The 25477-nt window shown below is 39.2% G+C and overlaps 1 protein-coding gene across 1 annotated transcript in view; it reads right to left on the bottom strand.

Moving 5' to 3' along the window:
• Nucleotides 1-25477, bottom strand: part of ARHGAP10 (Rho GTPase activating protein 10) — a 136254-nt gene that overhangs the window by 72759 nt on the left and 38018 nt on the right. Inside the window, exons 4-12 of the mRNA XM_063135686.1 lie at nt 18507-18578; nt 11359-11460; nt 10595-10705; nt 9688-9792; nt 5320-5449; nt 3186-3292; nt 2243-2337; nt 1846-1927; nt 201-243 (exon numbers count right to left, since the gene is read on the bottom strand). Coding sequence (XP_062991756.1) covers nt 201-243; nt 1846-1927; nt 2243-2337; nt 3186-3292; nt 5320-5449; nt 9688-9792; nt 10595-10705; nt 11359-11460; nt 18507-18578 — 847 coding nt within the window. The remainder of the gene's footprint in view (nt 1-200; nt 244-1845; nt 1928-2242; nt 2338-3185; nt 3293-5319; nt 5450-9687; nt 9793-10594; nt 10706-11358; nt 11461-18506; nt 18579-25477) is intronic.

Here is a 25477-nt window from a genome sequence, read left to right as displayed (position 1 = left end):
GACAAGTTGTTTGGCACTAAGAACCACTCCAACAGTTTTCGTCTTCATTCACACATTCAAACTTATTTCTATAACCATGCAGGCTAGGAAGCATTTCCTTCTGACAGAAACTTGGAACATTAAGTGTTTTTTTGAATTTTAGCTGAAGTTTTCCAACATAGTTTTTTTAAAAAAATGTCAATGTTAATTCAAGTACTTACTTCCTTCCCTTTTTGTGTTAGCCCTGTTCAAATTGAGGAATACCTAACAAACAAAGAAAGTTAAACGTGTAAGTGTACTCAAATAGGACAGCTTAAAAAAAAAACAGGGGGAGGGAAGAATCAATACCTTCCCTGCTAAAGATCAAAAACAGGCTGTTAAGAAGAGAGCAAACCTTTCTTGAATCACAATACTAAGCAGGTCAGTTAACTTGTTAATTACACCATGATTCATTTCCACATGTTTAAAAGATTAGTTAGTTTACTATGGAAAGAGTAATAACAGAGACTCCCAATTGTTGATCTACAATCAAATAGCAAGCAAAGATCATGAAATACCATCTATATTCCACACAAACTGGAGTATCTTCTGCCTCTTGTTTTCCTCTTCTCACTATTGTATTATATATTCTCCCCCACCTCATTCTTTTCTTATCCTCACTGCAGAGTCTTTCCTATTGGTTACCACACTTTACCAATCAATTAGATTGTTTCCCGAATAAACATCCTAAGGAATTCGGATACTGGCCCTGGGTCACTTGTATTGCATTTGTCTGTCGCTGTGCTGCAGTGCACACCTCCCACAGCTGGGTCAAGCAGAGTCTTTTTTACTGGGATAACTCACTGAATACCTGTTGTTCTGACTACATCTTATTTGGGGATGGAGTGGGTGAGGGGAGAAGAGAAATTTTACACCAGGTTAAACTGAGTAGAGACATGTGAGGTTATTTATATATTTATGTGGTCTCCTTTACTTAAAAAAAAAAAAGACCCAAGCTTCCTATTGAAGTGGAGTTACTGATTTGGCAGCAGTCTTTGTCTCACTCTATGTCTGGATTATACATTCTGACCAAGAATGGAGGGCAAGCAGAGAAGTAGATGACCTTTGGTCCCTTCTATCTCTACGGTTCTGAATTCTGTTAAATTACAACACCGTGTACAAAAAAATGTGTTGTAAATACTGTGATATAATATTCTGAATTTTATTTCCATGCACACTGTAAAACAGATTTGAACAAGAATTGTAGTTTCTCTTTAATATTTTCAGAATATTATGAATATTTGCATGAAACAGTTAATTCCGAACATACTTTTTCTTTACAAAAGCCCTCTGTTTGATATTCTAATAGCTAAGATTTGATTTAGGGTCACAAACATAAACACTGTTGTGTAAGTTCTATCGTATTCAACAAACAAAAAAATGGGATGTTGCCACTGGAAGTCTTAAGCATGAGATAACCCTGTTATCTGCCCATGTTCAACTTAATCTTATACATAAAGTTGCTCTTCCTCCTCCTCGGACGAACATCTCTCTATCCTCTGTCCTCACTGAAAACTTTTTTTTCTGTCTCCAGCCATGTGTACATATCACTACCAAATTAGAATAACTAAGTGCATTCTGGTCCATGAAAGCTGCAACATAATAATATGGTTACCTCTCTGGAAATTGCGTACCGTTGTCAGTTATATGAGAATGTGCCACGCTCCAGCGCAGACATGTTTTCATGTAGCGTATTTCATAGTGATGATGCCAGACTGGATACCCAATGTCAGGGATCATGTCAGATGTGTTTTTACAGTGCATAGCACATCAATCGTGCCACACAACATGAAATTAATAGCAAAAAAATTATAGTTCTCTTCTTACCGATTCTTTTCCATCTAAGGCTTCAAACCACCGATTTCTGTCCTCTTCTGAGAACGCTTGCATTGTCATAGGCATACCAGGTCTATAAAAGCACAAATGGTGGGAAATAATTAGTTTTTATAAGCTCTAATCAGCACTAATATTCACTTCCAAAATCTCATCCTAGGTATTGTACAAATGCAATATAACACTCTGTTCATCTTTGAAATGAGATATATGCTGCACTTTATTGCCTTAAAAGCTAAACAATGTCCCTTTTAAAAAAACCATTATTGTCTTTGACTCGTTTGCAGTCATCATTTCCTGATGGACAGCTGTTTTACTGTATATTTGAAAAATTTAGGAGGTAAAATGCATTTCATGGAAACATTTTATCAATAATCACTTGCCAACTTACCTGTCCATTACTTCCATATCAAAACAGAACCGCCTATCTATAGAATCAGTATTCCTTTTGGTACAGTACTTAAGGAGGAAGACTTCCAATTCACCCTGAAAAAGATTTCATTTCAATAGTATCAACAATTATTTAAAAATTCAGGAAAAAGTCATAATGAAATAAGATTTAAAACAATAAATTCTAGATTCTGACATGCATGGAATTTTACTTTTTTCTGTCATTCAGTTTTCCAATAAAAAATCATTCAATACTCAAAGATGCTTTACACACACAGTACACTATACAGATTTTGTGGGTTCTATGGTGCCATAAAAGAGAGAGGGTCAACTTCGAAAGGGATAAAATTGGTCTGCTGAACTCCTTAAACATACTGTAAACTTTTGGAATATTAGGCATGGAAGAGAAAGACACGTTTTATTAGAAGGGCATAGCAATGCAAGGATAGTTACTTTTTCACCACCCCATGCTTGCTATAAATAGGCTATAGAGTGGAGGGTGGGAGAATATTGTGTGTATATATGAAATCCTATTGCCCCTGAAGCCACAAACAGTCCTTGAAGAGCACCCTGACCTTGAAAGCCAACAATCTGAACAGATTTCAGATACTGTTGGCTTTATGTCACAAGCACAAAGCTTGCGACATAAATATGAAGTTAGTAAAAACTTCCAGATAAATTTACTTCTTGCCCCAGACTGGCTAGTTATTCTCAACTAAACTTTAAAACCCTTTGGTGTTAATGAAATACTGTAGATAAAATGAGGACATTTTGGGATAGAATGTTCTCTGCTCTCTATAACCCCACCCCAGAACTTTTCAGAATTCTTATCTATCATTCCATTATTGTATCTTACTGCACTTAAAACTACAGATATCCTATCTCTCTTATACACTCATTCAGATACAGCTTGTGAAACACAATGAAACGTGGAATGTACTCACAGTTTTCCCTCCTGACCTGTGCTCAAATGGTATCATAGTAAACTTCTTTGTGTCCTTCTTGTACATGCAGTAATGTTTTACCCAACTAGAACCAAAAGGTGCAGGTCCTTCAACAAAATAGTAATAATTACCTTTAGATGTATTTTATAAGTTTAACTGCATATTTCTTCATATATAGACATTTTCCTGCTGAATCTAGTTTACAGGCTGGAACACTGAACAGCAATTCTCTCAAAAATCCTGGGTACTATCCTTCAATTTATCCATTTGCTTTTAGAAAAGGAACTTTTTTCCTGCTAAATCTAACATACAGGCTAGAACATTGAACAGCAACATTCTCTTGAAAATTCTGGGTATCATCCCTCAATTAACCTATTTGCTTTTAGAAAAGGAAATTAGAAGAGGCCATGGGAGAGGAGTGGGAAGGAGAATTGGAGAAAATTGTCCATGTGGGAAAGGATTTTATATGGATGCACAGAGCTGAAGTGAGAAAAAGGGAAAGCTACATGCTAATCATTTGGTTGAATCCAAAAGATGCCCTTTCGCATGTGGAAGATGTCTTCCACTTACAGAAGGCACTGTCTTATGCCTTTTGATGGAACATTACATGAGGAAAAAAATATGATTTGCAGTACAATACAAGAGGCTCATTTCTTTCCATTCATGGTTCTTCAGATCTAGCCCATTGTTCTGAAGCACAACACTAACGTTCCTAACTTTCTATAATACATTTCTTGAGAATGTCTGCGATTTCTGTTGAGGTTCATAAGTTGTCTTCATGAGTTTGCACACGTGAAACGTTTGCAGTGTGTTCGTTCTCATTTAAATATTTGATTTGTATTATTGTTCCCATAATATCACCAAACAGTATTGTAATCTTGTACTATCATTAGGAAGTCTGAAAAGTTCAGTAGAACCTTTTATTTTTAACTAAAAAGAATTCTCTAGTCTCTACAGCACACAAAAGAAGACCTAAGTACATCAAAGTAAAAAAAAAGGAATCTTTCTTCTGTTGTATTTACTTGCATTCAGGTATCATGCTGAACCATACTTTAGCAATGTTAATATGTTGCAGTGAGCCTCACACATTCCGCCATCTCCTCTTCTCCTATATGGCCTGGAGGAGTTTGAAAGCTTTTGCTTTTAGTTAAATGACGTATCAACTATGATGAGTTAAAAACAAGACAACTTCAGAGCATGGTTTCTGAAGCTGACTATTTAACATATCCATAAATAATGTTAAACAGAGTTCCCAGTTCAGACAACACAGGAAGAAGTGAGTTGCTAAAAGTAAAAGATTAAATCTCCTTCACATAGGCCCTTTCTACACCTAAGGAAAATGGAGGGATCGTCCCTGCCTGCTCCCGGGATCCCCTGTGTGTCATTTGCATGAATAGGGATGATCCTGGGATGATTTACTAGAAAAAAGGCAGGTGTAGAAACAGCCCCAGTGCATGGGAGGGGATGGTGGAGGAAGAGAACATGCAAGTTATTCATTACATGCTAAACCATACTTTAGTGTAACTTCTGAACACAACTTTAGGATTAATTAAAGGCCTGTTTCAGGCAGAAGTTTGACCCCAACCAGCATCATGTATACATGCTTCATCCTGTCCATCCTGGAACACAACATTGGGAAATCACTTTGTTTTCTAGCAAAAGTCTACATTATATTTTTCATATCTTTAAATATTTTACCCTGAACCATAGCACTTTACATCTAAGTTAAGTCAGGGTAGGAGCTGGAATTCTATTTGCTATTTATGTTGTATTTTTTTATTGTATTTTCTTGAATAAATCTTACTTTGGTTTAATAATTTTAGTATTTGCCCTGGGATGTTCAAAGTACAAATCAGCAACTAATCCCAAATTCTTGAGATACATTAGTCTTTTAACATTATAGAGGAGAAGCTTTACCTCTGATTGATTTAGATCTTGAGGGATGCTATATGCATGGATGTAAAGTAGGTGGTGGCAGCTCCCCATGTCACCCTCAAAATACATGCTGATTAGCATGGTACTGCTAGAGTATAAAAAGCAATCCCTTTTTTCCATGATAAATATGTGGGTTACCCTGTGCCACCTCTGCCCTTACTTTCAAAGTTTTTATCAAAAAAGCAAACAAGTGTCTTACTTTTCTCCTGCACATAAAGGTAGCCTTCTTTTGCAAACTGATTTGCTCTTTTATGCTCCTGGGGATTTTGTTTGATTTTGTTCATAAGGTCTTCCACTTCTGACCTTGTTCCCTCAAAACGATTCCTTGTCTATATAAGAGAAGATTATAAAAACTCTTTTATGACTGAAAACAGTAAATGAGGTATCTATAAAAAAGAAAGAAAATAGGAGGGTAGTGTTTCATATGTCTAAAAACTCCTGTTGGTGTTTCATATGTCTAAAAACAAACTGGAGGTTTCTGTCATTTGTATGGCTGATTATTCAAAATTGTAGCAATATTAGCTTTAAGAAGGAAGTTAAGCAAAATAGTAGGAATTCTTAGACTCAATTGGTCTGTTTCAGAGGAAAAAACAGAAGACAAGAATAAACAGTAGAGCTTCCAAAAATTGCTTCTAATTACTGACATAATACTGTCTCACTAAAAATATTTATCGCAAATGATACCTAGATTAATGAAAGCATAACAGGACTGGGAAGAGGCAAAACCACTTTCCTCCCTGTATTTTAAGAGAACCCAATAGTGCTATTTTGGTAGAAAGGTGGAGTACAAATAAAATCATACAAATAAATAATAACTAAGTCACTTCACTGGCTTGGAAAATCAATTTTATATCTCTGTTTAAATTCTTTTACATTAAATAAATTATTGAAATTTCTCAAAGTTGCCCCCAGCCCCGCACCACCAAGCCTTACCAAGCAACAGAATTATTTGATACCATGTTGATATCCACTAATTAACATTTGTCATGTGATGACCCTTCCAGAGTAATTCCATCCACTCTCCCCTCCCACCTAATTCTTCAAAGCTTAAGTCAAACAACCTACCAAATCCACAATAAAAGAATAAAAAGTGCATGGGGAAACAAAAGTATAGATTAATGTCATCATTTTCATACACATGGACATGTAACTTTTAAATCTTATCCATAATCTCAATCAATAATTAACACCCATAATATAGCATCATATCCTAACCAGTATAATATAAGCAACAGAAATTTGAATACTGTTGCACCATTTATTCCATAATAATTGTTGGAAAGATTCCTAATTACTTGGGTTCAAGGAACCATGAAAAGAAGGGAAAATGTATTGGTGCTGTTCTGTGAGTTATTGTGCAAACTGGTAGAAGACTTTCTAGTGCAGTGCCCCAGTGTAATGGGCATTGTATTGCAATTTCAGAAACAAGATAAATAAACCAATATAGCAATATAATAAACCAAGAGTGCTCTTCTACCAGGTCAGAAACAGCCCTTTCATCAGCAGAAATTGCTTTCTATCAGCAGAAGGGCTTGTCTATATCCAAGCCATAAAATTTTCTAATACATTTCCATTTTGATGTTTTATTAGCAGTAAATGGTTATGGTACTTGACTGCCACATTCTGCATTTTACACATGCTTGCTATGCGTACAATTGGTAACAGCTTTATCAGTTACTGATCCCCATAGAATTAAGTACTTTGTTCAAATATCATTTACTAAAGCCATCTAAATACCAGTAGTCCAGCAAATAGGTGAAATAACTGTGACTGATGATAAGAGCATGAAATTCTGCACACTTGTAGACCATACCATGCCGAATATTTCTGGCTATAGGGCCATCTCAGATTTTCCATGTAACTAAATTGGCAGCCATTTTCAAATATGGCCACCATTCGCCGTTACAATTCCTCAGTTTTTGGAGAATCATGCCTATTTTAGGGTTTATGAACCCTGATGTATTTGAATTATAACTTTAGCAGTGTACAAAAAGACTAATGGGAGTTAATAACAAAAAATCTTTTAGTTCTGTAATAAAACTTAGACCTATGTTAGGCATTCGAAAAAAATAACTAAAATAAGAACAGAATGATTGCTGTTTATTTCATGTAAATACAATGTTGTCTTTACCTTGCCTACCACACTAAAAAAAAAATTCAAAGTCAAATACACTTGGATACTGTTGGAACACACACACATCTGCCAATTCTTATTAGTCAGTACAAAGTGCGCCACAAAGACCAAGAGCAGTACACTGTAGAGCAGCCTTTTGACACTTGCAATGTACTCTATGGCCTTTCTTGCAGCCACATCATATAAGTTCCATACAAGCTGGTGTAGCCTCTGGTAAGGTTGTCCAGCATATTTCTCATCCACCCCCATCCTTCTTCTTCCACCTCCAATCACTCGGCGAGGGAAGCTGTGGTTTTTGCGATCATCATTAGGGCCCAGCAGCAGGAGGTAGACCATCAATTGCTCTAATTTTCTGCATGAATAGCTGCTTCCTTGCATCATTAATGTACTCTTTGCTGCTGGTACGGTCATAAATGCAATAATAATAATAATAATAATGCAAAACTACAAATCCCTCCGGTAGCTTCAGCCACTCTTCTACTCTCTGCTGTCTTGGCCTATCAGCCAAGGTACAGAAAGCTGAGGTAACATCTCCATTGCATTCCTGGTATCCCATGCAATCCGTTTGCCCCTCACTAATATATGTTTCATACTGGTCAACTCCAAGTTTCTTAATCTTGAGTAGCATGTCTGCCACTGCTGGATCTGCAATGTTTCTACTGTCAACAGCTGTTTTCATTAAATGGATTTCCCATATCTTCTATAGCTTGAGTAAGAGACTTAACGGATTTTGCAAATGCCATCTGTGACTGCTTTTTGGCCTCATGATGACGCTCATCTGTGTCCTATCTCTTATTACTTCAATTCTCAAATACTTCAGTTAAGCAGGCCATCTCAGGACCAGACACCATCCATCGACACAGAGCTGCTGGGTTTTCTGTTAGGCCTACAGCCCCACCATCACTTTTTACAGATGCTTATTCTGTTCATGGGCCTGGTCAACAGCAATAGCAGAGAAGGCACGTTTGGACTTTTTTTGTGACAAATTTCCCTTTCATGAATTCTTCATAGATTTTACAATGGCACTCTTTAAGTGAAGCCATATCAGATAAGTGGACAGGGACCCATCTCACATAGTAGGTATGGTTCCAAACCAGGGAACAATCTTAGACAGGGCTTCAATATAGAGCTGGAAGTCTTCCTCTCGTATCGCTCTCACATAAATAATCAAGACAAGATCCAGACGTAGAAAGATGTACCAGAATTGGAACTGGGGACATACATTACTTCTTTCCTTATGCCAGTCTTCAAGCAACAAAAAGTGGCCACTGCCTTCTGAGTCTTTGCTGTCCTCATTGTAGGCCTGCTGGAAAAGTACATAGTGACTACTGGCTGTGATTTGATGAGCCCTACAGGTGCATGTCACATGGGATGCTCGTGTAAAAAAATCAGCTTTTCCTGCTGTGGTAGCACCTACAACATGTGCTCCAATCCACCCGCTTTCATCCAGAAGATCTCCAAATACCTCGAGAACCATCATCTCAATATGCAGCCCACCAAACATTACAATACATTGATCCTCACCATGAGTTGTTGGACAGTTCCACTGGATTTGCTTCATTGTGCATGCTTACATGTGTTTGTGCTCATGTGCATGAGTGTGTATGGTAGATGTCTGACATGTATTTACACACCAAATTCAAGCAAAATCACATTCATTTTGACCCACAGAGCATCAAACATACAACAGGGCAGATTGAAAATGTTTCTTAGGAGGCCATTTTGAAAAATGTCTGCCATTGCTGTTAGGGGGGAAATTTGTGATGGCCCAAGAGCTTAAAATCTTCATGAAAATAAGTCCTACCTGTGCCCCAAGTCTCATGCTTTTATCATCAAAAGCACGATTCGGCAAAATATTGCACCTATCTGCTGGACTACAGTGCACTAATTTTGTGCTGGCTGTTAAGTGGATACATAAATTTATGGCTGGTTCACACAAATGGCAATTTATATAGCACACAGTACATGTGAGCAATAAGCCGATCTTCACAAACAGAGATATCCACAGGTTTGGTTATCACGTTCAACAACTTCACTACATAATGACCAATATACAGAATAGTTAAAAGTACATGAAGTATTATAATAAAAGTGCACATTTCATATGATACTGCATGTTTGCATGTTCTTAATAAATATACAATGTATATACATGAATAATAGGCAGGTACACAGTGTTTAAGTTTTAAAAAATCATTTCCGTTTTTCATGAGTGAGATATACAATATGTGGCAGCATTACATTTGGCTGCTATATAAAAGTCTTAACAGGTCATACAGCCTACTGGCCTGAAGATGGCATTACATCCCTTAAAGCTTCTCCAGAAGACCATCTAACATTATATACAAAAAACGCAACAGCATGGAGAAGATACATAAAAGAATATTTTAAATAAAAATAAAAGGCATCAATTGAAAGAATACTTTCACTTACATTCTGGATATTGATCTGCAGAGCCATTTTATAATGGTTAAAATCTTTGGCGAGCTCATAGCCCTGATGGTAGAAAGTGAACATCCCCTGAAAAAATGACAGGACCTAAAATACAATAAGGTATTTTATTTTTTTAGCCCAAATAGTAAAGAACTGATTTCTTCACAGTTTTGCCTAACCATGTATTTTAAAATCAATTAAGAATGCAATCATAAACACACTTTCCTAGGGGTAAGCTCTGCTGAAAATAATGGAATTTCATTCTTAATGGACTTGCACAGAACTGCACTGTTAATCAAAACAGATAGTCAATATTTATAATGCAGAGCACATGTAAATGCCTTAGAGCAGCCTTCCCCAGCCTAGTGCCCCCCACATACTTCAGACTTCAACTCCCATCAGCTGTAACCAGTATGGCCTATAGTCAAGAATGCTGGTAGCTGTGGTACAAAACATCTGGAGGGCACTAGGGTTAAGAAAAAAATTCAAAAGTGCAATTGTGGAAAACACATGGACTTATATGTCAGTACTACTTCATATACATCCTGAGACACACAAAAGTGACTTCTCTGTGGCAATATCTGCACAACTGACAACCACCCTCATGGTTGTGATATGCACACATTTCAAAGGTTTGAGATATCACCACATAGAAGCAGTTCCCACATGGCTGGGTGGTTGTGAATGTGTGCGTGTTTATAAGAAGGACTTACCCTGTCATATATCGCAAAGAATTGCATTGAGAAGATGAGTTAAACTATTATAGAGCCTGTATGTATAAGAGCTTTCTGAACTCTTCTTTAGCCAGATTTTCTTTTTTAGCTCTCTACTACATGCAGTTAAATTTTCACTCCTCTTCCATCTTAAAAGTTTTCTTTTAGAGAAGATTTTACAATGCATTACTTACAGGTTCTACAAACTCAAATTTCTTTCTTTCTTGTATCTCTTGAAGCTTACACACATATTCAAGTGACAGCTCATAGAAATGTTTTCGGTTTTGCTCCACTTGGTTGTCCGCCTGCGTAAAGAAAACGGTGCTTTAAGGAGTCATACAACCTATGCAAAAACGCATCAATTGCACAGCAGCACGATTCAACGCAGAGTTGGGTGCATCGAAGTGAATTGATTTCAATAGAGTTAAGCGCACTTAACTTTGTGACCCAAATATTTCTATCTATGCCACATGATTCATTCTGTAGTGTTCATTAGATTAACCTCTGCATTAAACAATGAAATATTTAAAAACATATCAAACAGCAGATGAACAATACAAATAAAGAGCTGGGATGAGTGAACAGGGAAGTTACCATATACCTCTATGTTTAAATAATTTGTGTTCAAATTCAACTAGAAGCTCCAGTGAGAGCTTCAGAAGCTCAGTTTTTACTTAATTCACATTACTACTTTTAATAGTTAACATATAAATAAAATAAACTACCTAGTATAGCTATGTGACATCCAAGCAGAAAAATATAAATATACATGAAACAAAGGCATGCTCTTGGCTATAGGTTCAATGTGTTTGTGATATATAAATCAAAGACTGTCACATGTAGGGAGCCCATTGGCTTCTAGCAATTTAATTTCAAATGAATCAGTATTGTTGAAATTGCATTTACATTTTCTCCCTTAAGAGGGTAAATATCTTTGACAAAGTGCTATAGGCAATACCTCAAAGAGCTGGGTTTCTTTCTTCTTAGCTGACATATTTAAATGTTTGTCTAGTAAACTGTAGTTCTTTTCTGTTTCTTTATCAAACTTCTTCTTTTCTTCCTATAATGATTTAAACATCCACGAAAAATTAAATCGTAAAAACACTATGACATATTTGCTTTTACTATATTATCTAACTATTTTATTCTCTTAAGGAAAACAACTATTTTACTATTTTTGTAACCTTTTTTTGAAGACAGCCCTATGGTATTTTTTTACAACAGGAGTGTATAGCTACATGTACAAATATGCTTATAAATAAAGGAATTTGAGTCACGTGCAATTCACATTTGTATAGGGTGCATGGTCCTTTTGGCTGTCTATAAGCAAACCCTGTGCAATTCCAGCCAGTGCTTTAATAAACAATAAAAAATGCAGGTTGCTTGCCTGTAACTAGTTCTTTGAGTGGTCATCTGTGCATTCACACATATGAGCTATGCGCCTGCGTGGAGCTCATTTCGGAAACTTCTATAGCTGAGGGAAACGGTTTTGGCGGGAACCCCTTCCCCACCATCAAGTGACTCTGGGTCCTCACCCTTCTTCTCAGTTCCTTGAGACCGAATTGCTGGCCTCTTAACCAGGAGAGAAACCACTAGGTATCGATGGCACATTGATATCAACACCAAAGTGGGGATGGTAGGTGGGTTGTGTGAATGCACAGATGACCACTCAAAAAACTACAGTTACAGGTAAGCAACCTGCATTTCTTCTCCGTGGTCTCTGTGCATCACACATATGGGCGATTAACAAGCTTACTCCCTGGCGGAGGGTAGGTGCAGATCAATGTGCCATATCAAGATAGAAGACAGAACTGCTTGTCCGAAATTGCAGTTTGTCATGGTACAAACATCAAGACAGTAGTGTGTAATGAAGGTAGAGGGCTTATACCAAGTAGCCGCTCTGCATAAGTCCAGGATAGACAGTCACTTGCCTCAGGCTGTCGACGTTGAGGCAGTGAGTACTGAATGGGGTGTTACAAGGCAATTGAGTTGTAAGCCCTCCAACTCATAGGGCAGTTTAATAGCATTCACAATCCACACCACAAATGTTTGTGACAATAGTGATTGCCCTCATTTAAGGACAATGTAACAGGCAAATGATATTTTAGTCTTACAAAATTGGCCCAATGCAGCCTTGCAAAAACAAGAGCTTGCCTTACATCAGGGACTGTAATGCGACTTCCACTGGAGTAGAAGGAAACTGGCAGAAGGCAGTAATGGTAGATGATTTTTCTGTTGCCAGCTTACACGCTGGGTATAATATGGAATCGACTTCATGTCAAAATTAGTCATGGTATCAAGATTCTTCATGCGATGAGTCTGAGCATTTGTTGATCAGGATGTAAGGAAAAGAGGCTCAGTACTGATAGGAGTCGGAGGACCCTACTCTGTGATATCTTCAGAAGTAGAGTGAACCATGCTTGTCTCAGCCACCGAGGGATGACTATGATGTAGTCTGTGTGGACCAGATGATTTTTATTTTTATTTATCTGTTTTTATTTAAAAAATATATATCATTTATTCATTTATAGCTTTACTCATGAAATGAGAGGGAAAACCGAGAGGAACAGGTAATAGAGTCCTAGTCCACTCAATCTGGAATGCATCTCCTAGGGATATTATTATTATTAGTAGTAGTAGTATTAGTATTATTGTGATCTCTGCTCTCGAACCAAACAGGTGGCCAATTGTATTGTGAGGTGTCACCAGAAGTCTATCTCTGGAGTTCCATATTCCTGAGAAAACCCGAGATAGAACCAACAGATTTGACTGCCACCTGTGTGGGTCCTTCTGAAGTCTGTTGAATAAATTCGCTTGCCTTGTTCAGCCAAGTGTAGGACTGAAGTGAGATTCCCCTGCTGATGGTCCCATCGGAATCTTCATTGTCATAAGGGTAGATCCAGAAGAGTGGGTTATTCCTTCCTTGTTTATATACAACACACTGCGTTGTCTTTAAAAACTCACACTCTGTGGTCCATCAGGTAGGTCTTAAAAGACTGGAGTGCCTTTTTTACCGTGCAATATGGAATTGTTATAGTCGGAGTGAGTCTGGATTGCCCTGTGGTTACTATGAGGTCCAGAGAGCTTAATAAATTGAGGATTAGTCCCACTGCCTTCGATAGCATCCTCTTCTAAGATGCTACTAGAAGCCAGTTGTCTAAATACGGGTAGACTTTCACCCTGTGTAGGCAAATGAACTGCCATATATTTTGCAAATATTTGGTGGGCTGTGCTTAGCTCCAATGGAAGCATCCAAATTGGAACATATTGGTACCTATGATAAACCCAAGGTACCTCTGGTGAGTGTTCTGAATGGCTATATGGAAGTATGCATACTTTTAAGTGTGTGGGGGCAAAACATACTCCCTTCTGAGGAGCAGCATTAAGAAGGACAGTGTGTCATCTGTAATTTGCTGGTCCTGACGCAGGAAACGAGATGAGCGATGGGATAGAACAAACCTTCGCCGTCGAATGGCAGGTCCTCAATCTAGTTTACAGAGTGAGACCTGCTAATCATAGGTATGCATGCAAAGCACCCGAGTGCCCACCATTGCTCTCAACTCACAGTCGGTGAGGCGACGGGTCATGTTAAGTTGCTGACAAGAGGAAAAGTTGTTATCTGGACATCATAACTAGATAGTGATTGAGCAAGTGGGCTCCTATAAATACTTGGGTATATGGTTCCATGAAACCATCTCTTGGAGAGAACAGGGAAAACACTCTAAGACTAAAGCTGAACAACACCTAGGTGCAATTACTCGCTTCTTTTTTACAAGGGGCGGGAAATTCATTCCGGCAGCTGTCCAGGTTTTCAAGGCTAAAATCATCCCTCAGATTTTATATGGGGCACCAATTTGGTTTCCGTGCTCTAAATCCTCCTTTGAGGGCATTCAGTCATCTTTTCTTAGGATGTTATTTGGTGTTCCCAAGTGTGTCTCTGGAGCTGCTCTTAAACTAGAAGTTGGTCTGAATTCTGTTAATTGCCTGGCCTGGATCCATGCTATCCATTTTTGGCTTCGCTGTAAGTTGGCACCTCCATTTAACTCTCTAGTATCTAAGATTCTGTTAGACCACTTTGAATCTCCTTGGTCAAAGGCCATGACTAGTAAAATCAAGTCAGTAGGCCTATCCCCCCAAATGCTATTATCAAGGGATTTAGCTAGTGCCAAATCAGTAGTGAAACAGAGGCTGCTTGATATAGATATGCAAGTCCTTCAGAGTGCTGCACGGGGCCCATATTCCCCCCCTGTCCCTAGGACTACCAGCCTCTTTTTGTAAAGATGGGATGCCTTATCTACGCTGGTTGACTATTCCTAAATACAGGAGAGCATTTTCGTTAGCCAAACTTAATGTCCTTCCCTCCAAAGTTCTGGAGGGCAGATTTAATAAAATTCCAGTGCTCAACAGATGCTGCCCCTGCAACAATAGTGAAGTGGAAACTGTATCTCATGTTTTACTATTTTGTAGATTTTATCTAGGGGCTAGAAACGATCTTCTGAACCCTATTTTACAATCTTATCCTGGTCACCCAACTGAATTCTTAACGTCTCTTTCACTTTGTAATATAGACAAATCAATTACTGAGCAAGTGGCCAAGTTTTTGAACTTGGCCATTTCTTTTAGATCGTCTATGATCGCCTGACCATTTAATAGTTAATGGTATGTTCATTTTGCTTGTATGTAAAAAATTTATTTGCTGGAATGGTCTATTGACTGCAATAAACTGTTGTTGTTAAAATAATAATAACTAGATAGTGTATAACTCTGGGGCCCAAAGCAGATGAATATGTTCGGTGGCCTGGTAGGTCCAACATATATGTTCTGAAAACTCCCCTTGGGAATAGCTGAACTAATATAGAATTGGAACATGGGTGCGTTAAGAAAAACCCAGTGTCCATTATTGGACCTTATGTAAAGGGTTCCAGCTTCTGTACTGAAGAAGCTAGTTATATTATTGCCAGTCTCGGTATCGAGGGTTCCAGCCTCTGTATCGAAGAAGCTAGTTATGTCATTGCCACTCTTGGGGCTTTGCTAGACCTGCCGGCTTACGCCAGCAGGGAGGCGGGGCCAAGGCGCGCTAACGTTAGCGCACCTCGCCCAGGCTTCCAGACGGCGGAGTCGCAGGGAGGACGCAAGCCCTGCGGTGTCCGCCATTTTTTTTGTTGTTGTTTAAAGGGGCCGTGGGTGGCCCGAAGGCTGCGGCAAGGTAAAGGGTTTTTTAAAAAAAACCGGGGGGGGGGAAGGATGGCAGGGTGGGTGGCAAGGGGGGAGGGCGGGTGACAGAGGGGGCGGCGCGCAGTGCTCCCTCTGTCACCCGCCCTCCCCCCTTGCCACCCAACCTGCCATCCTTCTCCCTCCCCTCTCTTTCCCCCCCGCCCCCGGGCCGATGGGCACAGCGCTCGTACGAGCGCTGTGCCAAGCAGGTCCGTGGCTTTTCGCGGCTACTCGCGGCTACTTTTTGCGGCTACTCGCAAAAAGCCGCGGAAGTCCTCAGCTCCGGCCTGAGGCCGGAGCTGGGGAAAAAGCATGCCATAAGCGAATTTGCTTATGACGCGTTGGAGGAGGCCTCACTGTGGCCTGCTGCCGGATTCCCCTGTGCGTCATCTGGATGCACAGCAGGGAAACCGGGTTGGAAGGCGCGCTAAGGCCTCGTCTAGCGACGCCCTTGGTATCGAGGGTTCCAGCCTCTGTACTGAAGAAATTAGTTATATTATTGCTACCAAGGAGGTCACCCATGGGGACTTTAACAGTAGTGGTTAGATCTGGCTTCCATACAGTAGCCTCGGCATAAGGCTTTTGTTGTTGTTGTTGTATGTCCCAAAGGCTTAAGTGACCTGGCCTTCCTAGATATCTCTTTTGCTGAAGCAGCTAGAGCGCGTCCAGATTTCTGGAAGATCGGAATGACACACGGATAGAGTCGGGGTCCGAGGACGTTGAGGGGACATAATGGGCCTCTGCCATGATTGGCTGCATAAAGCACTTCGGAGAATCCATGGCTTCTAGAGCTTTTCTCCGCAGAAACGCCCCAAGCAATCAGTCCCAGAAGGCTTAAGTGATCCGGCCTTCTTAGATATCTCTTTTGCTGCCGATACAGCTAGACAGCGTCCAGTATTTGAAGATCGGAATGACCTATGGTTAGAGTCAGGGTCCGAGGACGCTGAGGGGACAGACTGTGGAGCCTCCGCCATGAGTGGCTGCATCGATTGCTTTGAAGAATCCGTGGCTTCCAGAGCATTTCTCCTCAGAATCGCCCCAAGCGATCAGTCCCAGAAGGCTTAATTGATCCGGCCTTCTTAGATATCTCTTTTGCTGCAGATACAGCTAGAGAGCGTCCAGTATTTGAAGATCGGAATGACCCATGGTTCCCCCTCCTTATTGTTTTACTATGATTTTATTAGATTGTAAGCCTATGCGGCAGAGTCTTGCTATTTACTGTTTTACTCTGTACAGCACCATGTACATTGATGGTGCTATATAAATAAATAATAATAATAATAATAATAATAACAACAACATAGGTTGAGGAGCCTCTGCCATGAGTGGCTGTATTGATTGCTTTGGAGAATTCGTGGCTTCTAGAGCAGTTTTCCTCAGAATCGCCATTACACTTTTAGCCCTCAGAAGGCTTAAGCGACAGGTCTCGATGATGCGAGCCTCTCCCAAACAAATCGAGAGAATATCTGTCTGTTGGGGAAGCTTGCTTACACATCTTCAGAAAAAAGGCCTTAACAGCCATGCGAGCCCTCCCTGATGCGATCCCAGATCGCTGGATGGTAAAACAGCAAAAAATACTAACAATAATAAATTAAAACTTAACAAAAACTGAAAACAAACTAAAAGAACTAAAAACCTCAGCGCTCTAAAGCTTTCTCCTCACGAGAAAGACAGAAGTTCCCAATGAGACATCCTTTCAGCAAGGCGGTCGAAAGAGAACTGAGGAGAAGGGCGGGGACCCAGAGTCAGTTGATGGTGGGGGAGGGGTTCCCGCCAAAACCGTTTGCCTCAGCTATAGACGTTTCCGAAACGAGCTCCACACAGGCGCAGAGCCCATATGTGTGATGCACAGAGACCACGAAGAAGAAACAGAAAAACCCAAGATTTCTTAAGTATTTTTATAATCTTCACTGTAACAATATTATTTGTGAATTTGTAAATCAACATTATGACATTTTATTCCAAGATCCTGAAAATACAAGAGAAGAGTATATACAAATGAACTCCATGATGGGAGTTATGTACAATACATTCTAATAATGTCACTTGATTAAAAAAAAATAGTCAAAGGACTTTAAGACATATATTTAAATTAATTCATTGGATTAATCAAATATATCTGCATGAATGTGCAAGTATATGAAACAATAGTTCTGAAGAAAAAAAACTACGATGTTTTTCAACGATATACAAGTTTTACAGAATCTCAAGAAAGGCATTCCCTGTTGTGTGAGAGAGAAGGAAGAATGACTCTTTTAAGGAAGTGCCTCCCACTCATGGATTTTTAAAATGTTAATTATTTTTAATGCAAGTACTTACATTAAAAATAATTAACATTTTAAAAGTCTGCTACTTTATTAACTCTTTAAAAAATAAATCAGTAATGCTCTTTACTCAGAAGTAAGTCCCACTTTATCACTTACTCCTATTGTGTCTAGGACTGCAGCTTTAATTGGATCGATACACCAGCCTGTCCCAACTTGGTGCCCCCATTTGTTTTGGAGTTCAACTCCCATCAGCTGCAGCCAAAACAGCCAATGATTAGGAATGCTGGGCGTTCTGGCCCAAAACATCTGGAGGGCACCAGGTTGGGAAAAATTGAGCTACACACTGCAGTCCTTGTATGTTCTTTTCAATTAAGTAATACAGACAATGGGAACATCCATTAGTAATGTGCACAATATCCAAGTGATACCTGCAAGTCACAGAGATGTAAATTAACACTTGAGATGGTCCCTATTTCTTTAGTATTTTGGGCAAGAATTACTTCTTTATGAATTAAATCTACAAAGTGTTAAAACAAGAACAAACCAATTTGCTCAACAATAAATGTGCTGGCTTGACTTATTAAGCAAAAACACACACAATAAAAGGCAAAAATTAGCAACAAACCTTTACAGCTCCAAGTTGCTCTTTTCTGAACCTTTCCAAAGGCTTGATCAGAGTTTCAGTAACACTAAGGGCCTTCCCAGGAAGAAGAAAAACAAATATTAGACTTACAAGCTTACACAGTGTACTTATGAATATTTTAACATAAGATTTATTATACGGTACAATTACTTCCAAAGTAAATTACCACTATTTCAAAGCCAACAACAACCTGTCACTCAGGCCAATAGCTGCTTTAAAATTAGGGAAAAAAATCAAGTACACATGCACAATGTTTTCTCAATCATAAATATCTGTTAAATGGTCATGAAAGAGTCTTCCTAGCGCATACATTCTTGTGCCATATGCCAAGATGGTCATTGTGGGCACACCCATATTCACTCTCACATGCATAGCCAGACTCTCTTTTTCAAGACTGATCCAATTTTCCTCATTTAACCACAATGCGGTTGTTAAATAAGGGAAAGTTTGAAAGTTAGCCTGCATTTCAACAAGGAGCGGCTGCTTCCCTCATTCAGTAGAAAGAGGAAGAAAAACTCAGAAAATTTATCTACAAACCCTTGTGCACCCCCAGACACTATAGGATGTATTTAAGACAGCGATGACCCAAAAACAGAAAACATGTTCTGTGGATACAGACTCTGATCCTGTCCAAGTGAATATAGAATGATTGTTGCTAACTCTCAAAGGATGCTGTTCATTCTGCTGGGAAAAAAATGCCATTCGACTGCAGAGAGAAGTGTAATACCCTTGCAACAAAGACACCTACTTAAAGAAAGCTGCTTAGATCCTCTACATTTAGTTCAGACAACACGTTTCTCCATGCAGTGGGAAAACTCCACTCAACGGTTGAGTTTGTAAGGGGTACTCCCCACACAACATGTTCTAACTCCACCGTTGTGTGACTGTGGGCTCCCAAGGAGTTGAGTAAAAGGCAATGCGATGTTTGATTGACAGTTCCTGCACCCTCTCTCCTCCCCCGGTCCTCCTAATGGTATCCCATCAGCCATTGCTGAAAGAAAACAATCCCAGCAGCTCTGATAGAGCGGCACTCCCTCCTGCTGCTGCTCTTGCCAGAGAACTCTGTAGCCAGTGGGAAAAGTCAATTCAACGCAATGGGAAACTCCACGGAGCCCTCCAGACAACACACAATACAACAGTTGTGCAGAAACTCTCCTCTGTACAGCGTGGATATTCAGCGTGGAGTGTTTTCTAACATAAACTCCACTTTGGGGTGGAGTTTTCTTTCCAGACAACACATTTCTCAACGGTGGTGTAAAAACTCCACCATGGAGTTCTAAAACCACCGTAGAGAAACGTGTTGTCTGATTGTATTTATTGAAAAAAAAATCTGCCTAGAACAGCTGTAGAACTCTGTGGATGCAGCAACTTCCAAACACCTAACAGAAGAGGCCAAGAGTCAAAGTTGTTTGTGCTATTATCTAAATACAGAGACAGTTGATGGTGTGTGACTATTGAAATGTTAATATCTACAGTTCTTCTTTAAAATGCTAAGCAGCATCTAAAATTAAACAGATATTAAGAAGTGCAAATGAAGGGTAAGCTTTTTAACATAGATGCCTTTTCAGATACAAAGTACTCCATTGTCATGTTGCATGATTGTACTGCATCATCATTCACTACCTTTACAGAATCAAGGCACACATGAAAATGAATTGGGGAAAGTACAGCATTGTATTTAAGCACTAAACTTAATTTCATATACTGCATTGCAAGAAGGATATGGAGTTTTAGGCTTACATTATTAAGTTTCAGCATTTGTCCATATATGAAGATTTACTGCTCTGCGCTCATCACAAACTGAACATTCGAATATGATCATAGTTTTTTCCCAAAGACATTCTTGAAAGTGTCTCCCACGACCCACATATTACTCTATGTTCCACTCTGAAAGAACATTTTGCACTCATTTCATTGGCAAAGGAACAACTGACCTTTACTTGGTTAGCAAAGTTTTATAAAAATGGAAAATATGTAATATATGAAAGCAAACTTTAAATAATTTGTTCCAGCACAAAATGTAGGCGGCTTTCCTGATGCTCAAACTATATTTATTTATTTATTTTGTACCCCGCCTTTCTACCAAAAAATGCAACTATATTTAGTGTTCTTCCAGAACACTTGAGAACTACAAACTCAATCACTGCTTTTAAAACTCAGCTAAAAACTTTTCTTTTCCCTATAGCCTTCAAATATTGAGTTTGTTCTGACTCTATACTGTTAGCTTCACCCTACCCGGTGCCTGTTTACACTTCCCTGTGCCTGTTTGCATTCTCCTTCCCTCTTTATTGTTTACTACAACTTATTAGATTGTAAGCCTATGCGGCAGGGTCTTGCTATTTACTGTGTTATCTGTACAGCACCATGTACACTGATGGTGCTATATAAATAAATAAATAATAATAATAATAGTGCCATGGAATATGCAGAGCTGTAGTAAAGTATGCATATGTAAAACAAAGAATTTTTTAGAGTGGGGTTGAAAGTCCATTTAGTTTTCACTTCTGTTATTGAAGTGCTTTCTATTACCACCTCAAAGTTTCATCTATAATTTTTTTTAAAATCCTGATCAGTAATAACACACAGAGCTGTGCAAAAGTTCGCCACAGCTGATCCAGTCCCCTGCGATAGCTCACAAAATATACTCAGACAAACTCCAGAGCCTTGGGAGAAGAAGATTGTGCAATCTCTGAGCTCCTGAACCCAACCCAACTGGATATTTTAAAGCCATGTTGGGGGAGTTGTTTTTTAAACTTCTCTACAGAATTCTCGGCATAGTTACTTCTCCCATTTCTTATTAAAATTATTGATTTAATGTATCTTTTACTGACAGGCATTTAGAGATGATCCAAGTCATGCTCAGTTTCCCAAGATCATATTGCAAGAAAATGTGCATTCTTGACCATTTCAGTTTTATTCAGTTTATTCTATAGAGTTGTGTGTTTCAGGACTTCATCTGCTTAAATTTATTTATTACATTTCTATGCTGTCCAATAGGAAAAGCTCTTTGGCCAGTTCACAAAACAACTGTTGAGTTGATTATTACCGCACCGCTGACTATTATGTTGTGTGAACACAGCCACTAAGTCATGGTTCACACAACACACTAAGCCATAATGTTTAGCTCAAAACTCTTAACCATCATGGTTTAGTGTGTTGCCTGAATAGGCCCTAAGTTATATATAAAAAGTGTTTTCCAACTTGCCACAATCCTAATGCAGCCTTCCTTTTAAAAAATCGAGAAACTTTTGTAATGTCTAACCGGATGAACTTGACTTTTTGGACTCCTTTCAAAAATGTCTCCAAGGGGCAAAAATATCTCTCGATCTGTGCTTTGGGGGATTTAACGAAGTTTTAGGAAGAGTGCTGTTTACTTTACTGGCTATCCAATAATAATTTGATGACATTTCTAAATTAAACCCCAGATTTCCTTTCAAAACAGTACTAATGCCTTTTCCATCCCACTGGAAGAAGCATTAAACGAAAAGTTCTTTAGGGCCCAACCCTATGGCTCCTAGATGTTATCTGAGAAGCCATAGGATACTGGAGGTCTTCACCTCCAAGGCAGAGACAGAACTACGATGTCTGAGGTTAAAATATCCCTGCTCAGATCCCTACTCCCTCACCCCTCCCAGCCCCTGGAGTGGCTGAAGCCAGTGTCAGGACCTCGCATGAGGAGAGGAAAAAAGGGGGATGCCAGTGGATGGGGAGGAGAGAGGCCAGGATGTGTTATATCTTATGGCCTCTCCAGCTCCAGGCCAGCCCCTCCAGTGCAACTCCACTGAATGGGCTCAAAGGCTTGTCCAGTTAAAAAAAATTAAAGGAAGGACAGACTGGCAAAAATCGTCTCCATTGCTCTTTCCACTCTTTAGGTGGCAGCCTGGCTGGACATTGAAATCTTGGAAACTTCTATGATTGGAGACTTCTGTCTAGTGTGCCCAACCCGATAGGGTTGCATCCTTAGCTATTGATAAATGGTTGTCGTTCAATGAACTTTTTATCTTCTCTTACCTGATTTGTTACGTTTTTACTATGTTAATGCTTATAATGTTTATTGTTTGTACTATGTTATTTGCTTATTATACTTATTATTTGTTAAATTATTATTTCCACTATTTTTTTTAATATTTACATGAAACTGCTGAGTGAGATTATCCAGAGATTTGGAGTAAGATTGTCATCAATATGGAGCTGATACCCAACCAATTGGATTTTTCATCTGATTCAGATGAGGCAGTGATGGTGCTAAAACAATGCCTGGATGAGAATTGATACACTGAAGTTCAATCCAGACAAGACAGAGTTTCAGTGGTGGGTGGTGTTCACATTATATTGGACAGAATTACACTCCTTCTGAAGGAACAAGTTCGTACCTCGGGGTGCTCACTGATCCATCTGTCATTGAAAGTGCAGGTTACCTCTGTGGCATAGAACACCTTCTACCAGCTTAAGTGTGCCAGCTGCGACTGTACCTGGAGGGAGATAGCCATGATCCATGCCCTGGTAACCTCCAGATAAGATTACTGTAAAGTGTTGCACGTGGGGCTGCCGTTGAAGACAGTTTGGAAATTGCAAATAGGCTGTTAACTGGGACTGGGAGTTATGATCATATTCTATTTGTGCTGCCTATTCATTTCCAGCTGCCTGTTCATTTCCAGGCTCAGTTAAAGTGCTTCATGAGTTGACATCAGGGAATCTGAAGGGCTGCTTGCCTCTATATGTGTGCCTGTCTATATACTAAAATCTTCAGTAGAGGCCCTTCTTCATGCACCCCAGCCATCTGAGATGCAATGACTGGTTATAGCTGAAAGGGCCTGCTACATAGTGGCATTCCAACTGTGGAATGCTCTCCCCAGGGAGGCTCACCTTGATGTCATTTTTGCACCAGGCAAAGAACTCCCCACCCCCAGCCTTTTAAACCCTCTATTTTGCTTTATGCTGCCTGCTATTTGTTTTTTATTCCACTAATTACAATATGAAAAAGCAGTATAAAAGCAGTGTTTTAATTTATTTCATTGTAATTTTTACTTTTTTAACCGACTCTGGGAATATGCTGAAGGGCAAAGATATAAATCAAAATAAATGTTTTGTTGTTATTAGCTGCCTTTGGCATTTTATATGAAAAAGGCATGATATAAATTTCACAAATAGCTACACATCATCTGCTGAAGAATCCTAACAGCATATTTCATTAACATGCTTTATGTCTAACCATACTGTAGCTATATTCCAAAATTGTAAGACCTATCTGCCAACATATACATTTTTTCCCCAAAACATTATGGCAGTAATAATTTTAAGGCTAGTTTGCATTACAAGAACAGATGCTTACAGACCATTTTTGGCACAGAATGTTAGAGAAATTTCTCTAAATACAGAAAAAAACAGTACTTAGACAATAGAAATTCACACCTTCTACAGTGCCTTCATTGGATTTCAAAAGAAGAATGAAACTAATCTCAAAGCTCTACATCACCTTTGTTTTTAAGTACTGTTAAAAAGCAGCCAGAGTGGGTGGAGTTGCTCTAAGAAGATTTTGTAGTTTGACACAGTCAGGCTTTTTTACAGCTTTGGTCTGGATCCAAATGTTGTGGGTGCAATGTATCCTGACATTCCATGGGTTTCAATGGAACATCTGTGGAATGTTGGCACTACTACTATGTATGACAATTTGAAAAAGTAGGCAAGATGAAATATAGCCTCATTTTCTTCCATCTGCCAGCAGTAAGGTTAAAGAAAAAAAATCAAAATATTTTGTTATAGTACTCTGAAAGCATCAAATCACTTCAGGAAATGTAATCAAGACCTCTATTTTCTACATTAATTCTTTCAACTTTTGAACTGAAAATATATTCTTTCATTCCAGGTATGAGTTCAAGATAATCTGCATCTGTGTTCACATAACCTCCTTATATTGAAGCTTTTCAGAAAAATGAGAATTGCCATTAAAATTAAGTTAACTAGTTATGGTTAACATGATCCAGAAACAAGCATGCTCTTAATACTATGATCACTGCAGGAGATTGTTGCCTGCCAATGACAATAGAATATTGCCCTATACAGAAAACATTTCAACTTGTTCTGCTGCATCCCTGTGGGCTGGTTTGCACAATCACAGGGTAATTAATAAGCCACCATGGCTTGTTAACCATCCTGCAACATGCCAATTGCCTAATTTGCATAATTACCCTCACCAGTGCAGCTTAGAACATAAGAACATGAGAAGAGCCATGCTGGATCAGACCAACGGTCCATCTAGTCCAGCATTCTGTTCACACAGTGGCCAAACAGCTGCCCAAGGGAAACCCACATGAAGGACATGAGGGCAACAGCACCTTCCCTTCTTGTGACATCTCAACCTGGTGAGGGTGGGTTGTTAACCAACCACCCAGCAACCCTAAAACAGGCCATGAGTTCTGGGTGGTTTATTAACCAGCCCAACCAAGCACCCTCGCCAGATTCAGATGTCACAATAAGCCACACTGGCAAGGGTAATTATGTAAACCCAGGCAGCACATGCAGGATGGTTCAGAAGCCACCGTGGCTTATTAACCAACCTGCAATTGTGCAAAACAGGTCTTGTCTACATCCTTTTCTGGGGTATATAGCGGATTATTCTTTCCACCATATACCATTTTAGGGTCTTACCCTTCATATCTCCTCCTTTCTGATATTTAAGTGATCATAAACTCCTCACTATTCCAACTATATACATCAGAAACAAATAAAAATAAAATCTAAGGCTAACTAGAGGGGGGGAACCACACAATCAACACATCTGGAAACGACGCACCATACAATCTGCTTTTGAGTATTCTAAACAGTGCTCTATGCAGTTCTTCAGAGTACTTTGTATATCCAGGCAGCCTAAATCTCTAGCTCTTTCTCCAACTGACCATTAATTGATTTGAGCTGTAGAGGATCAGGCTATATTTTCCTGGGTTTGATTTCCT

Source organism: Elgaria multicarinata, chromosome 10, assembly GCF_023053635.1.
Source record: "Elgaria multicarinata webbii isolate HBS135686 ecotype San Diego chromosome 10, rElgMul1.1.pri, whole genome shotgun sequence".
NCBI lineage: Eukaryota > Metazoa > Chordata > Lepidosauria > Squamata > Anguidae > Elgaria > Elgaria multicarinata.
The sequence above is the reverse complement of the archived record's forward strand: the minus strand, read 5'-3'. Positions and strand labels throughout refer to the sequence as shown.